At 46.1% G+C, this 17048-nt stretch overlaps 1 protein-coding gene across 1 annotated transcript in view; it reads left to right on the top strand.

Annotated features, from left to right (window-relative positions):
* LOC108572706 (irregular chiasm C-roughest protein-like) overlaps nucleotides 1–17048 on the top strand; it is a 58916-nt gene that overhangs the window by 26196 nt on the left and 15672 nt on the right. Inside the window, exons 2-4 of the mRNA XM_017934982.1 lie at nucleotides 948–1180; nucleotides 15123–15323; nucleotides 16264–16391. Coding sequence (XP_017790471.1) covers nucleotides 948–1180; nucleotides 15123–15323; nucleotides 16264–16391 — 562 coding nt within the window. The remainder of the gene's footprint in view (nucleotides 1–947; nucleotides 1181–15122; nucleotides 15324–16263; nucleotides 16392–17048) is intronic.

Below are 17048 nucleotides of genomic sequence, written 5' to 3' on the forward strand. Positions count from 1 at the left end.
TAACGCGATTTTCGTCGGAATGTGCTCCGGTGAAAAGTCGAGGCTTCGAAAGCGGCGAGCGTAAATTGTCAGATACGCGGGGAAATTTCTGGAGACGGTGTGAAATTTTTGTTAATAGCGTCTGAGACATAAATTCCGTATGTACGGTGTCACACTTACGAGGAACGTCCGAATTATTTCCGCTGATATTGAAAGTAAGAAAAAATCGTTGAGGGAAGTTTATATGGTAAAAAAAATTTCTCCACAGCTTACTTTTGAAGGTCGTTCTAAGGTCATCTACATTTCCTTGAATACTAACATATTTTTTCAACAACCTATGACATTATCACCTTACTATTTAAGGTGACTTTTATTATTTAACACCCATGTCTGGGTGACGGGTATGCTTCCGTGGGGGTCCCGTCACCCAGATATGGGTGACGTTCTTCTTCGTCAAGTTAAATAGGATTTCACAAGTAATTTATAAAAATCCATATAACACAAGAATTTAATGGAATATCACACTATATTATACTATACATTAATTTATATTTAAAATAAAATACAACATTGTACTACGTAGCATGGTATTCGTTAAAACAGTTCGAACACATTTCTGGTGATTTGGGGAAATTGGGACAATATGTTGTCGTCTTTTTTACATTTTACATTTCGAGAATTTGTCTCTTCTTCTGATAACATTTACGTTCTTGCGCTCCGACTATCGGATTTGGGCCCCGCGAGAAACTCGACCGATTCACGCTGGGCGACGAACGTAGAGTGACCTTTTTTTATCATTATCATATACCAAAATACCAGAACCAGCAAAAATAATTTAGACGTTCGTTGTAAGTGAAACAGACCTTGCGACTGGATTTTCAGGGTAAATAAGAGAATAAAGTAGAGGAAAGGTTGTGTGTGTGGCAAGTACACGAAGTGAAAGGAACCGTTTGTTTGTCTGGTTTCAGGTGATTTCTCGTTGCACATCTACCCGGTGGAACTGGAGGACGACGGCACTTACCAGTGCCAGGCCTCGCCTACGAACGACGGGCAGCCGGCGTTGCGCTCGAGATTCGCCAAGCTGAGCGTGCTGGTTCCGCCTCAGAAGCCGAAGATCCCTCAGGGCGACTTCCTTATCACGACCGAGGACCGGGAATTGGTGATCGAGTGCGTCAGCGTGGCTGGCAAACCGCCTGCGGAGGTAAGACTCTTCCACCCCCCCACCCTTTTGTCTTTTGCTTTGAATATCGATTGGACCGGATGGTAAGAAGTGGAAGATTGTTCCGTGGATTTACGAACACCGCCCCGTAGCGAGCAGTTTTCCCTGGGAAAGATAAAGGGGAAGAGAACTGGTAGGAGTTCGAGTGTATTTCACCAACAATGTATAAATATATGTATAAAATAGCGAATGAATTATTCCGTTGAAAATTGCAACGTGATAGAAACTCGTAGATAAGAATCGTTATATTTTCTGACAAACTCTCGCGATATATGTACTTCGTACTTTTCCGCATTTTCTCCGAAAATACTCGCTTCCCCTATGTACGCGTAGAAACATTAATAATGCAATCACTTCGTCGTAGTATTATATCCGTAAAAGAAAGCCTTCTAATGTTCAATCATGGTACCTTTCACGAGACCTCGATCTCATGCAAAATTCTCCTAGAAGAAATTCGCGTAAATCCCGGGTCTCGGAAGGAGCGCTCGACAAGGAAAGTAAGGGACCCACCCGTGGCCCCGTCCATAAAATAAGGGAACTAATTTAAAAGCGGAAAGAAAGCGCTCGGCAACGTAAACGCGCTTGAGCCCGGGGGCCGCAATAACGCGTTAAACCGCATTACACGGCGGACACATAATTACCGGGGCAAAGGCTTTGTCCTTTCCACGGAGCGTTCATAAAGGGTGTGTTCTCTCTCTCTCTCTCTCTCTCTCTTGCTCTATGTGTACGCCGAAAAATCTTCTCGAAACCGCCTGGAGGAGGTTGAAGCCCGTGTTCGTCGTGTAACCAGCCACAGGCTGCGATACCTTTTGATGGATGTTTTGGCGTTCATCTCGCGGCGATGACGGGGCCGCCGAAACGCTTTTAAACCAAAAGTGACTCGACGATATGACGGCTTGACCGACTTCGGATACGCTTCGAGGCTCGAATCAGCCGTCGTGCTGGATCACGCGAAAAAAAGGGAACGCGAAATGGGAGATCTTTGAGCGTGTGGTGGCGGTAGTAGTGGTGGTAGAGCAGCCACCGCGTGCATCGCGGGGAAAAACGGGCTTTGGTTAAAAAGCACGGGGGAAAAAGCGGCCACCGCTTCGATCCGTACGTCTTTGTCTATTTACTTTGGGCTGCGGCGTGTTTTTGCGAGAGAAAGAGCGAGAGAGAGAGTACGTGTGTGTGTGTGTGTGCACGGTGAAACGGCGCGGCGCCGCGCCAGAAACACCCTTTCGATTCCGCGTAGACGCGATGACGTTCGAATAATGGTATCATTAATCCCTCGACGAGGTAGCGGCTCACGTTCACGCGATCCGTGCTACCGCCACGACGGAAGGCACCGTCGCGATCGAATTATCGAATTATCGAGCGAGACGGCGAGAAAGGCGATTTGATAGGAGTTAATGCTCTTCGAGGATCCTCCCTGGATAGGGAGAGACCTTCGGGCGTTACACGGAGCAGTTCGATGATTAAAAATTCGATAGGAGAACGCGTGTCTGAAGAAAGTTGTATTATCTCGCGTGTATATCTAGAATTTTATCTTGACACTACACGCGTCACTGACAGCGTGTCCGCGAGTCCGTTTTGTTCCTGCAAACTGGAGAGACAGTATCTAGCGTTGCGATCTTCTGTAGCGTTGATAGCTACTTGGAAATGCAGTGGAAACGTGGTTTTTTTAAGTGAAACTTTGGATATATTCTGTTTTTTCAAAAAATCGTGTATTTGATCGAAATAATTACTGTATGATTCTATACACTTTTCTCAAAAATGAACTAATTTCATTGTTCCAAAAATTCTTTCGGTGCTGCGTTTACAGTGTCTTTATTTAGATATAATTTATTTGATAAAAAAATTGTGCATTTTCAATAATTTTTCTTAAAACGATATCCTTCATCTTGACTCCAAAGGACACCAAAGTTGAATTTTGCACACCAACGTTAAAGGGACCTAACATTTACATAATCTTTTACCACAATCTTTCCGAGTTTAAACTTGCACAAAAGAATCGTGCGAATATCCCAAATATTATTCACCACATCAGATAATATCCATGCAGTTCTATTATCAATTCTTTTTCTGTTCAATACACATGTGCTACAACAGATTCCTTCTTACCATTCATGATTCGACAAAATGTAATATATACAACCAAAAAAGTTAAAAGAAGACACTTCATTTCCACCAATTTAACAGAAGAAATTTGTCCCCTAAGAAAATAGAAGAAAAATAAACCCATTAAAAAAAAACCACAGTGAAACCTTACAGAGCGCGAGTAAATATACTCGTGTAACGCGGAGAGTTAATTCACAATTTTTGCCTCCGCTGTGAAAACCTTCCAGATTGCAATTAAAAAACGAAGAAGCGAAGGGAACGGTAACGAAGGTTCATTGAGTTTCAGTTTTATCCCGCAGGCTTATTGAATCGCAGCATCGTCGTAATAAAGATCGGAGCCACGAGGGAGGGCGAACGATATCGATGATGCGGCGATAATGCGCCGGCCGATTCGGCGACACCGCGAACAATTTCGCGGCGAAAAAAAAACTAATTCAACGTTCGCCTGGCCACGATTGTACGTCGCGTTAACACAGACAATCCGTTTTCGATGCGCAACGTCGATCCTACACACAAACCGTCTCCCCCTTTCGGCCTAGATAAATATAACGAGCCGCCGGGATTGGGTAATGTCGTCGTCGTTGTCGTTGTCGCCGCGGTGGTAGGGAATCGAGCCGGCGCGGCGGTACCAGCTGAAAAATTAATTAAATTTGTTGTTTCGCGGCTGTTCGCGGCGCGACGCGCGGTTTTTAATTAAAATTACGCGAATCCGCTGATTAATGCCGTTACACAAGGATTCCCGCGTGAATGGCCTCCGCCTGATGGGAACTCTTCTCGATACGTACGAACACAAACATTTCCCCACTCGATTCAATCACGCAAAGCCACACCGTGAAATCTCCCGCCCCGCTTCTGCCGATCCGAACGATTTACCCACGGGTTCCCGAAACTTTCTTTTCCCCGGGAACGTTTCCCTAGCAGACCACCGATGTGTGCACACGTCTCGCGAATCTCCTCGTAGGCAGCAAACGAGATTCAATTATCACCGGGTGGGCACGTTATCGTTTGCTCCGACCGTTCCCGTTCGATCGACATTTCTCCACCTTTATAAACATTATCCCCCGTTCACCGATCGAGTTGCGGCCTCTCTGCCCTCGTCTCTCTACACAGACCAGATGACCCTTTGGTTGTTCTCTAGCACGGCTGAAATTACCTCGAACGATCGGTAGAAATTTGGAAACTGTCGCCGCCCCCCTCGAACGAACTCTCGCGGCGATCGACCACGGTGTTACGTGGCACGTAAATTGAGAAGGCGATTGAACTTGCGGTCCGATGTATCCGTTACACACCGGTTACGAGACATTGTAGCCGTGTTCTCCTATCGTTTCTACTGTATACAGTTTCGACGACGGTTAAGTGTTACGTCCAACGGATTATTTTTCAATTTTCATTCGGGAAAAAGGAGTGTACGGGGAGGGGAGGGAACGGCAAGGTATAACAGGTATCGACAACGGATATTTATTGTTCGCGTGTCAAAGATCGTTCAGTGACCGATCATTCTCTCTGTCCCACCCCAAGCGGGACCCTTTTCTTTCACAAAATGCCACACGCTCGCTCTGATACGCGATTGGAAGTTATTTAGCCGGCGCGCCGGTGAAACAAGGAAAACGCGTCGCGCAATATGTATAGGGGTTGGATCGTATAGAGGAACGGTCCATTGCAGCGGAACGCGTGACTTCCTGAAAACCATGACCAGCGATTTTATCCACCCTCTCTCTCTTTTCGCCGCTCGAAATCCCCGTTTTGGTTGCCTGCGGGGTGAAAAAATATCATTGGCCTGCATACGGTACGCGGAAAGATAGTTATTCTCTGGTTTATGTTACGCGGAAAAACAACCGTTCCCTCGCGCCGCGATCACTGTGCAACCCTCGATCCAATCCTCCTCGTGCATCAGAGACGGATCGACCACTGGAAAGAGACAGAAATAAAAGCGAAGAGAGACACGAGCGAGGGAAGAAGAATGCGGAGAGAGGAAAGCGAGGGAATGTAATCGACGACCGAGTGACGCGTTCCGATTCGTTGTAATTCGTCGATGACGTGCGGTCCTCCGGCCATACGGCCAGGGAAATAATCGTGAAAAACCGCCGCAAAATTCCGGCCATTGTTCGACCGTTGAAAGCTTCGCGGTGCCGTGCAAACGCTCCTGGATTGGTCCATGCGATAGCACGAGTCGCTGCTCCGCAGCTTGCACTTTTATCCTTTTTTTTTTATCTCTCTCTTTTCCTCTTTTTGTTTCGCTGGAGGAGAGAGGAAAGAATGCACTCTCCATCTGGCGAGTATCGCGGCGAATTTTCTCGAGTCGCGGAAACCGTGGAGGATCGCGTCGCAACCACCGCACCGCGTCAAGATGATGATGCCGGGTAACTACTGGTGAACCATGGGGATGACAATGGTCGTAGTTGTCCGTCGAGTGGCGTTTCGACGAGTGACAAGAGTAATTAAAAAAAAAGAGGAGAATAAAATGGATAAAGCTGATCGGCGAAATAGCTGGCATTTGTTCTGCGTTGCTGGAACAATCGCGATTACAAATAATGCTCTGGTATAACTTAACCGACCAGATCCTTGATTTGATATTCCGGAATAATTTGCATGCCGCGACTTGTACGGCCTCGTGAATTATTTTTACTTGGAACGCGATAACGCGGTCCGGTCTTTTGCAAACGGGCCAAGGAATTCGCTAGGTGGGCAAGACACGACAGTTAGGAAAAGAAGAAGACCAGTTTCCTGTACGACGATCGCCGTTTGTAATTAAAAACAACCGGTTCTTAATAAACTTGGCGCGAGAATTATTCATTCGAACCGGTCCTCGCGCATCTCCTCGGGAAGCTCCGTTGAAGCGTCGACTTGATGGAACCGACGTCGATACAAACACATTACAAACTGGTCGATATCGAACAACTTGGGAAGATGTAATCGGTGTGACGAAAAGAAGAATTAAGGCACTCGTACGCCTCGGTTGTGTATTTTGCAACTTAATTTAAACATTGCAACGGTACACTACCGGAGTACACTTTTCGAGAGTAGATCGAACATCATCCCAGAATGGAAGACACTTTGTCACGCGTCGCAAAGTCTCGATTCCAATTTCAAGTTTGCCCGAGCTTCTACCCTCTCTTTCAACGTTCGCTTTTCCTGGATAGAGTAATTCGCTTACCAGGCATTACCAACGAAATTTTCTCCGCTCCGCGATTTACGCTTCAACGTGTAACGAGTGTCCTTCGTGTTTTTTTTTTTTGTTTTCCCTGTCGGACGCAGATTTTTCGGCGAACGTTTCAACGCGTCGGTCATTTTTACAGGGATGAACATTCGGCGGAGAATGGGATAGCTGGAACTTTCGCGAATTTTCCCCGCTGGAGCGTTCTTCATTTTTTCTCTTTTAACTAAACTTGTCGAGAACTCGTTTTATACTCGACCTTACAACTCCGGTCAAGACCAACCTTTCCGTATAGTTAATTAACTACACGGTTAGGAAAACTCGTGATTAGAATACGGATGTGTATAGAGTGTTCGGTTGTCGTCCACGTCTCCTGTATAATTCATGAAATTTCCAGCGGATGAATAAAACAGCTGGACACTGGCTGAGGGCTGCTTCAGTCTTGCTAGCGTAATTCACAGATTAATATTAAGCAGCTGCTCGTATTTCAGCCAGTTGTATCGACTCACCGTGATTCCGGTGCAATTTCAATTATCAAGCGCGACTTTTCCACCGGCGTCAAATTTCCCTCTCTCTCCCTCGAACCATCCTCGATCCTTGTCCGTTTCCCTCGTCTCTCCTCGTGCCGCTCCTCTCCTACGCTTTCATTTCCTCGTAACTTCTTAGTTCCACGAGTTTCTTTCATATTGTTGCGGAAAAGTTGCCGCGAGAGGCATTGCCAAGTTTACCTCGAAACAAAATTTTAATATCGCTGTCGCTCTCTTAATTCTATTACGTTTCGCGGGCGGGATGGGGAGACGGGATCAAAGGAAACGTTTTCCACCGGGGCTCTCCTGCCCCACCCCTCTTCTCCGCCTTTTCTCCTTTCTTCTCACAGTCCATGCAAATAGGACGAATTTAAGGAAAGAAAAACACCGCGGAAGCTGCTGCATACATTCATAAGATACCGGGCGGCGAAGGTTTCATTAGAAGGAATCCCGGTCCTGGAGCAAGAGGCTCGATAAAAATTAGTCGACCTCTCCCAGGGGGTTCCAGCGATACGATGATGGGGTTAAACGAGAACAGAGGGGGGTTGGACACGGGCCAATTGCACCTAACGAAATGAACGCGATATTTGTACGCCCGGTGTTCGAACGAGAGTATTATGCGTTCCCGCTGCGACGGGGATATAGCTGGTTAAAGGATCAGCTGGAGGATTTCGAAGAAATGAACGAACGTGTCGGGGATGTTTTTGAACGTTCTCAAGCTCTTTGGTTTTTCTTTTTAACCCTATGTAACCTGAGTTTTCTTCGTTCTTCTGAAGAGAAGTTAGGGTTGATTGCAATTTTATATTTTAATTGGAGAAGCAGTTCAGAATTGCTGGAAAAAAAAATTGAATAAAAACAGAATAGTATATGTAACTTCACGTAACGTAAAGTCACGTGGTGTTATAGAAGGTTGAAAACTTTTATATTTTTGTAACTAAAATTTTCGTTAACATTCTTTTGGAACTTTGCACATTTCTGTAATTCGATCATTCTGTAATTATAAATCGAATTTTTAATCTTTTATTCTGATTTCTTCTATTTGTGTAAATTTTACGTAAAACGGTCACAAGTCAAAAAACATGAAATTTTCGAGAAGAGCGAAAGGAAAATTTTTGTGTTGGAGAATTGCTTAATTACAGCATTATGAAATTTACTCACTTCAGGCATTACTAGAAAATGTCAAAGTTTGATCGAAATAAATTAGAACACCCTGTGTATTCTGTCTTTCATTACGTATATTGTACCACTTGCCAAAACATGCCTACTCGTATACAACAATAACAATAATAATAATAATTATATAGAACATTTACCACGTAAATTTCCTATTTATACACGCCACACCCTCGAGCGGCATAAAATTATTTCGCTCAATATGGACATCTCCGTTCCCATTATTCGGCGCGGCAGCCTTCTTACGTCACTCCTCCGGCTCCTTCGATAACATTCGTACGGCATAACACGAATATAACCTCACAATGAAGAAAAGCTCTTACGTATCCACGTGATAATCAACAACAAACACCTTCCTGGAAAGAAAGAAAAAAAAAAGAAGAGGGAGAGAAAAAAGAAAGAAAATAAAAAGAGAGAAGAAAAAGAAAAAAAAAAGAGAAATCAAACACAGACTGACGCTCGCGATTTCCCGGGAGAGCTCGGAGGATTTTTTTATTACGCTCTCCCCCGCTCGGGCGTAATGCATTTTTACAATAATCCCGAGAAATCTGGAGCAGCGGAGTGCTTCCAGCGACGGCTGATGTTCGGCAAACTGTCGCGTAAGTTCACCATGCACTCGTCGTTGTCGCGCGTTTCGCCAACACGAATGTTACGCGCGCGCGCAACACGGCCAATCGCGAACGAACTTCTTCTTAGCCACGGCTTTTACCACGAACGAGTGGGTACTCCTCTCACACGGTGAATTTATGGGAAAAACCGCGTTTCCATTCGTAGCCTCCTTACGCCGGGTGTCAAGTGCACGCTCGATTTTCACAACTAGAGAAACAGTTGCTCACCATTCAGTCGAGAATACGCGCGCGAGAAGCACGGGTAATTATATAACGGTGTAATACGCTCGTGTGTCGCACGATGGCGCCAGGCTAGATAATTAATTTCATTACGAGAGGGCGCCAAATAGAGGTTTTTGCCGGGCCAGCTGGTTCCCTCGACTTTGTCGCTCATGGCTTGATTCGTATCTAATGAAACCTGATGGGATTCATTCATTCGTTCGTTCGTTCGTTCGTTCGTTCATTCGTTCATATATACGCCTCTCTTCACGCATTCTGTTACGTTCCGTTCCCTACGACTGCTTAATGAGGTGACTCGAGCGTGGGAAAAAAAAACGACGCAGAAGAAGAACCTCGTCACCGTTGATTCGTTCGGAAGGCGTCTAACGTACGTCGACGGAAAAAGGAAAAAAGCACAGAGAAAAAAAACGAAAGAAAAGCCGTGAAGGGAAACTACGAAAAACTGGAAGGGACAAACACGGTGTGGCGCAAAAGGTATTTCCATAAAATTCGCGACGTTCCGACACCAGCCGTGGCTCGATCTGTTGGACTTGCCCAAAAACAAGCCCGCCAGTGGAAAGTTCTAATTCGCCAACTGTTGAAGTAGAAAGCTGCTCGTTAGGAAGCGACGCGGAGCCAATTTATTCGATCGAATTACTCGACGGGGCGCAATTAAACGCAAAGCCGTCTGAGGCGGAGGGAACGGTGAGGATCGTTGGTGTTCCACAGCTGTTCGTTCGATTCGACGACTCCCTCGTGTCTATCTCGATCTTTCTCTCTCCTACTCGCGTTTTATCTATCTCTTTCTCTGTGGCGTTCGGTGATTTGGACGCCCCGTAGATATTCTCGAAATGAGATACGCCCGTCGATTTGTATTTATTAATAGAAGCGACCTTCCGCGAATTATTCACTACACACTCTGATACTCGTCCACGCGAATCGTTGTACGTGTATTTATGTATGTATGTATGTCGGTATCGCAAATTACACGGAAGCATTGGTCGGTTGGTGGCACTGGTCGACCGTTGAACGCGTGGCTAATAATTTCCCGTGGGTATCCGCGAGTAAACAACACTAGCGAAGGGGTTAGAGAGAAGCCGCGAGTTACGCGACCGGAAGCGACAAGATCGCGCGCACACGCACGAGCCACTTTTCCTTGTCGGGACTATTTAATTACCGGTCGGCGACGATGAATGCCCGAGCATGTTAGAATGAAAGGCGAACGAAGAAAGAGGTTTCGACCGGGAGTCGCTTGAATTGGCGGCGAGATCGCGCCACCTCCTGCTTTTGTTTCCCAATTAACGTCGATCAGGCCAACGAACGATGTGGCTTCCTACGGATACACACGTGGCATGTAAGTGTCGCTAATTCGACAGCTCTAACTGGTGAGCGGCTGACGAAAATGATTTGTACATTTCGTAGCATTTTGTCGATGACAAATTCAATTGATCGACGATTTGTTTTTAGAAAATTGTTGATGTAAGAGACCTTCCGAGATATACAAGGTGTCCCAATATTTTTCGAACAAACTTTGTCAGTATGTTCTATGGATGTACATAGGTAAAATAGAGTTATATAAACGTAGGTCGGTTGAAGCTTTACTAAAAAGTTGAAGAATGATAACGAATGTGAGGTTATGTACGCCTAGTCTATTTATACAAGCTGTACTTACCATCTAAGGTCGTTGAAGGTGTTGAATGTAACCTTTGCCGGTGCTATTCTTGTATCATAATAACCGCTCGTATTTTATATTTTTGTTGTAACTTTTTATCATATTTTACATAGAGCATATTGACAGAGTTTAATCAGAAATAGAAATAGGAACCTTATCAAGGACTGATGAAAAAGACTAATGTTAGTCGTCCCTCTGGTGGTGAAACATAGTAAGTCCGTATTATTATTATTACTAATCATCTTTATTCTATGAGCAAACTTTCACTGAACAAAGCTTCAAACGACCTATGTTCATATAAAATTTTTTTCTTATTTATACCCGTAGAACATACCGACGAAGTTTGATCCGAAAAAATTCGGACACCCGGTATACTTCAGACGTCCACGTATTCGCCGTAACGTTGAACGCGTTAACACTTATTTCCTCCTCGCCGGATAAATGAGTCTCTGAAATGGACTGTGGTAATTAAAACAGGGGAGTGGTGAAAGAGCTTTCAGTCTATATTTCTTTATATCCTGAATTCCATTAATTGTATAATAGCGACGTATTCGAAAGCAGATGGAAACTCAGTCGATTCTCGGCCGAGCCTCTTCACCGTAACGTAACCACGCGGCGCGGTACCTCCGCTCCTCTTTCCCCCGGTTCTTAATTAATCCCATAAAGGAGTATAAAGCACCCTTTAACGAACCAGCGCGGAAACATTAGACGAGATTACCCGCTTACGTGGGAATTATAAAAATATATAAGAGCGTTAGGGGAGGCCTGGATGGAAATAAACGGGCAGAGCCAAGGTTACGGAGGCACGGTTTCGCAAAAAGGGGACGATCCGATCGGCGATATTTGGGTCGTGAAAAAATCGCTGGACGGAAGAATCGGTGAACGGAAGGTGCGAGCGTCACAGTACCGGGGGAGGGGGAGCACGTTCACGGTGCATTTATTTCGGGTGGGACAGATCGATCCAAGCGAAACCGCCTCGACGTTTATAATCGCGATCATACGCCGCCGCCTCATCCCTCGACCATCCAGCTTTCTTCGATCAATCGCGCCGTTCGTAGAATATACATACCATATATACGCTGTAATTCGAATCAAGCCGCTGTTTGGCACAATGGTAAATGCTAATGCAACCTATGGATTGGTGGAACTTCTAATTAGAGCAAACTAGATCGATCTCCTGCGCAAACGTGACGTCATTTTCATCGTCGTAGACGAGAATACACTACATATATCTATCTTGTTACGAATCTCCTCCGGAGAAGATCCCCGAAACGTTCGCGTATTTCGAAAGAAAAATTGATCTTGTTGCATGGTTAGGTTTGCAAGCTGTGTCACGAGAAATAAGAAACGGGTGTACTATTATTTTTCCACGCGACACACTCTTTATACAGTCCTATTGTGAGCGCAAGGACAGAGATTCATCGGCGGGCGATGGCCACTCCCGCAATCGCCGACGAAGCTGGAATTAAGTCGGCGACCGTACTCGAAGAAGTCGTACGTAAGGGCGCGAACAGAGTACGTATATTTTGCCGGGGTGAAGATGCAAGAAAAGTTCCTTGCCAAGAGGTGGAGCCTGCTCATCGAATATTCATCGGGCGAGGAAAGAAATTTCAAAGACCGTCCATCCAGTCCTGAAGATCTCGCGTCGTTACTTTCCTTTTTTCTTCCTTCTCTCTCTCTCTCTCTCCTTCTCTTCTCTTTTTATTCTTCTTGTTTTTCACTCAACCTATCTTTCTCTATCCCGGTTCGACGGTAATTGCGGCGCGTTTATTAAAATTATAACGCGCCTTAACGCGACCGGGTGCGCGCACGATCTCGGGCAAGTATCGTAAATAGTGCTGGAGTCGGAACTCGTAGTGATATGAGAGTGCAGGAGCACTGATGCAGGGCATGCCTAATTATAGACGATACGATCGATTCGCGTCGGTGCAGCTACTACGCCAGAACAGCCACTCTCGTACACACACACACACACACACACAGGTATGCACACTGATAAGCGACAAGTACGCATACAGATATCGGTGATAGGATGTATACACACGGTAGTGAGTACGATTGGATCGCCTAGACGAATAACAGAGGAGGAATGGAAAAGTGTGCATCGATGCTCGTCGACCGAGGCAATAGCTAGATTTTTTTCGGTGGTCCACGTACCCTCTGGTGAACACACTTTCATTATCTGGATAGTCGAACAACCGCTCGATCGCGAGCATCGCGTGCCAGATTGCATGCAGTTCGATTTTCCGGAGTTTCCTCTTGGAAAACACTCGAGCCGTGCACATTGGTCGATTTCCTTCGCGATTTTCTACCGTTTCAAACGTTCCCCTTGTTAACCGCTAATTACTCGTCCACAGAGATGATGAAAGTTCTGCATCCAAGGAATCGTGCTACTGTCTCGCCTTCGGTGTGAATTGTTCGTGTAAATGTATAGTCGATGGAAGAGATATAGCGAGATCGCGATGTCGGTTAGGGGTTGAAGTTTGCACGTTCGAGTTCGTCGATAGAAAATTGAGAAGATAAGGAAACCGAACCTCGGTTATGAAGTATGTTTTAGCTTTGATTCAATTTTAATTGAAAAAAGAAAAATGGCGCACTCGGTCCTGAATGTTACTGCATTAATCCTTGTGAATATGTAATTGGGTCACTATTTCAATTTTTTTTTGTTTTCACGTTAAATCATTCCAAAATTGTATTTTTCTCAAATGTAGATATATGAAATTATGGCAAAAATAACTATTTTTATTGCTGAATAATGTGTGAATTATTTTAAACATCGTCCTCGAATCATCGTCGCTACATTTCTTCCACCGTCTGTACCTTCGTACCTCTTTATCCTTCACTCAAAGAGAATTGGAAACGACATTATTCCAGAACGTTCACCTCTTATAATTTTACCAGAACGCAGAAATAGACGAAGGTTTATCAAAAATGAACCAAGCGACACACACACGATTATACAGTCTGTATCCAGTGGTGTAGCTCCAAGAATAGGTGGCCAGGAGCTAGAAATGGAGCCACGAAATCCCAGATTAGCGTCAATTACACGAAACTGCGGATTAGCGTTTCTGACCGGAAACATCGGTATCGGTGTCGAGCCGCGTTACCTCGCCACCACGAGATTTCTAATTAGAGCCGATTAGATCGATCTCTGTTGCGCGGGGTCACCGAAGTCGCTGGACCGTCCGTGGCTGCAAGCACGAGACAATCACGAGAGAAACGGAGAAAAGCAGCCAGGCCCCTTAGAATTCCGTTTCCGCGGAAACGTTCGAGAAACGAGCGGCGTTTTCAAAAAAGTGAGCAACTGAAACGAAAGAAGGGGGCGAGAATAGAGGGTGACACTAGGGTGTACGTACATATATCTATTGGCCGGATCAGAGAGGTGAGCAGAAGGAGATTTTCAAAGAGAAACAGAGAAAGAATCTAGAACCCTTAGAACGAGGCAATCACGAGAGAAACGTAGAAAAGCACCCAGGCCCCTTAGAATTCCGTTTCCGCGGAAACGTTCGAGAAACGAGCGGCGTTTTCAAAAAAGTGAGCAACTGAAACGAAAGAAGGGGGCGAGAATAGAGGGTGACACTAGGGTGTACGTATATCTGTCGGCCGGATCAGAGAGGTGAGCAGAAGGGGATTTTCAATCAGACCGCCTGCAGGCTGAATTAATTCCGGGGGAAATTCGAAAGTTTTGGAAAGCGAACTTGCTCGCGAATGAAACTCGCGGTTGCCGGAAGCTGCTCGACGGATCCAGCTACTTGCCGGGACGCCTGTTTCAATCCCCGATCGCGCGCCGATCGATCCTACCCCGAATTATTGAATAAAATATGACCAAGTCCGTTATAATGAAATAACTTCCGATATGCGCCAGCTCGTCTCCGTCGAGTTCGCGCTCTGCTACTACTCGACTTCTGCCGCATTCTTCGTACTCGCTCGATAAGCTTCTCCCGGAGAATCCGACGGTTTTCTTCCCGGAAGCTAGCAGGCTTCTTTAAATTAATGATTAACAGGCGAAGTAGGTGGTAGACTGTTCTCCGCTGGTAAGAGGAGTTACGGGGAGAAGGAGGAAGGGTTCGAGCAAGATTGTAGCTTTCAGAGTTTCCAAACATGGAGAGAGAGAAGTTTGGTTTTTCGGAAGACCGTTGTTGCGGTTCCGGTATCCGTGAGATCCGCTCTGCTAGCCGAATGTCCTAAACGATCGAAACGACCTGCCCGTTAACGAGATTCTCGTGCAACGGAGTATTATTAAATAAAAGTGGATAGAATTTATTACCGGGGGAATTGAAAGCGTATCATTCTTCACGGTTATTAATAAAACCTCCGCACGATTCACAGTGAATTTTTAAACAGCAGCGCGAATTATTACATTATATCGTACTCTCGGAACGATGACCTTTCCCATTAAGCTCCCCTTCCGATAATGAAACCGTCGAACCGTCACGTTTCTAATTTGAACCTTTTCCAAATTCGTTTACAGATCACGTGGATCGACGGGCTGGGAAATGTGCTGCACACAGGAATCAAGACAACGAAAGAGTTATTCGACGACGGCCCTTTGTACACCGTGAAATCTGTCTTAAGTGTGATGCCGCGAAAGGACCACGACAACACGACGTTCACGTGCCAAAGTCAGAACGCGGCCGACCGCACGCCGCAGAACGCGAAACTTCGCGTCGAGGTGAGTACGACGAGAATAGAGTCAGAGGGAGAGACAGAAAAAGAAGAGAAAAAAACGGGAGAGAGCGAGAGAGAGGAAACCGGAAAACTGGGCCATCAGCCGCTGTCGCCGCCGCTCTGTTGAAACGACGACTACGACAACGTCGACGATGTGAAAGTGGGGACAAGGGTGGTGGTTCCAAGCTTTTGCGCACTTTTTTCGCCAGCCCATTTTCGAACGAGAAGAACGAGATTAACAGAAGCGGCGCGCGAACCTGGCCAGAAACGCGGTAACGAGCTGAAGAATAATTAATGTCGCGTCCCCGAAAACTGGTCCGCGGCGTAATCGCCCAACCGGCACACAGAGTAGGGTTGCCTAAACCCTCTCTTCTCTGCTTTCCGTGCTTCTGCTTTCTTCCCCTACGGACAATAGCAGAGCTCTGCGGTCTTCCTCTACACAGACTAAGCAGAGAGGAGACCTCTCCTCTGAGAACTCTCCTCCTCCAGCCGAGGGGAGAGGATGTTAATGATTCACGATGACGAGATCGCGTAACTCTGTCTCGGTTTGGAACGGATGAATAGGGGTTGAAACCACGTAGTAGTCTCGTCGCGATTCGTTGCTCCGAAACATTGTTTACTTAGCGACTTGTCAACGGGGCGCGATATTAATTGCCGAGAAATCACGTCCGACGACGGGGAAAATAAAGTGCAACGACGTCCTCGTCGTCGTCGACGGCGTTTATGGTTGCTGGTATGTATCAAAGGAGTCACGCGACCATCTCGACGCGACGCGACGCGAGTCGATCGATCGCGCGACGACGGTAGTCATGAAAGTTTGAGCATCGGCTCGCGTGACATTTCGAGTATCCACCCACGGTGTGTGTATTCGACGCCTCACCTGTCCCGTTCACCGCCATACCTCTCTTCTATCCGCTATCGAACGCTTGTATCTCGTGTTTCAGGTTCGCTACGCGCCGAAAGTGTCTCTGAGAATCCGGTCAGGCCTTGGGAAGAACGGCCGCATCGTCGAGGGTAGCGAGCTTCGCTTCAAATGTCGCGCCGAGGCGAATCCACCGAACGTCGAGTACAGGTGAGTGGGAAACTCGCGAGCAATGCCGACCGACCAACCCCTCCTCTATCGTTGCTCCGTTTCACCTCGGCTGCCAACAGGCCGTTGCTGCAAAGAGCAAGTCAGTATGTACCGTGTGTATCGTGATCGATACCACCAGCCTACGAGAACGCTCCTCGAATTCGGGACGTTGTTGCTTTGCATGTGGCTAGGTATCGAGGCCGGCGGTGGTTTTCATGGTTGCGTGTCCGTCGACGATGAGGCGGGTACATGACGAGCTTGGTGAAGTTGCAACTGGACGTCGTCCTGTTCCTTTTTTTCTTTTTTTCCACCTGGACACTCTTTTCCACAGAGGACTCGTGTAGCTATTTTCTATTTCAATGGGGAACGTTTCATTTATTCACGAACACACCTCCACTCCGAATCGAGTTTTGCATCTTTGATAAGTGTCGATGATTATGAATGATACACACATGTGAATAATAGATAGGAAAATATAGAGAGGTAGTGATCTATATGGGCATGATTGGACAAGCATAATATTTGCTGCCGTGATCCGCGTATTCTCTTTTTTCCCCCCATTCGTCGATCCTTTGTTCAAAGACCCCGTTTTAACCCCTTCGATTCTCCTCTCTCTACCTGCTTGTATTTCCTTTTTTCAATCTATCGTTCCATGCA

This window comes from Habropoda laboriosa, unplaced genomic scaffold, assembly GCF_001263275.1.
Source record: "Habropoda laboriosa isolate 0110345459 unplaced genomic scaffold, ASM126327v1 scaffold22, whole genome shotgun sequence".
Lineage (NCBI taxonomy): Eukaryota > Metazoa > Arthropoda > Insecta > Hymenoptera > Apidae > Habropoda > Habropoda laboriosa.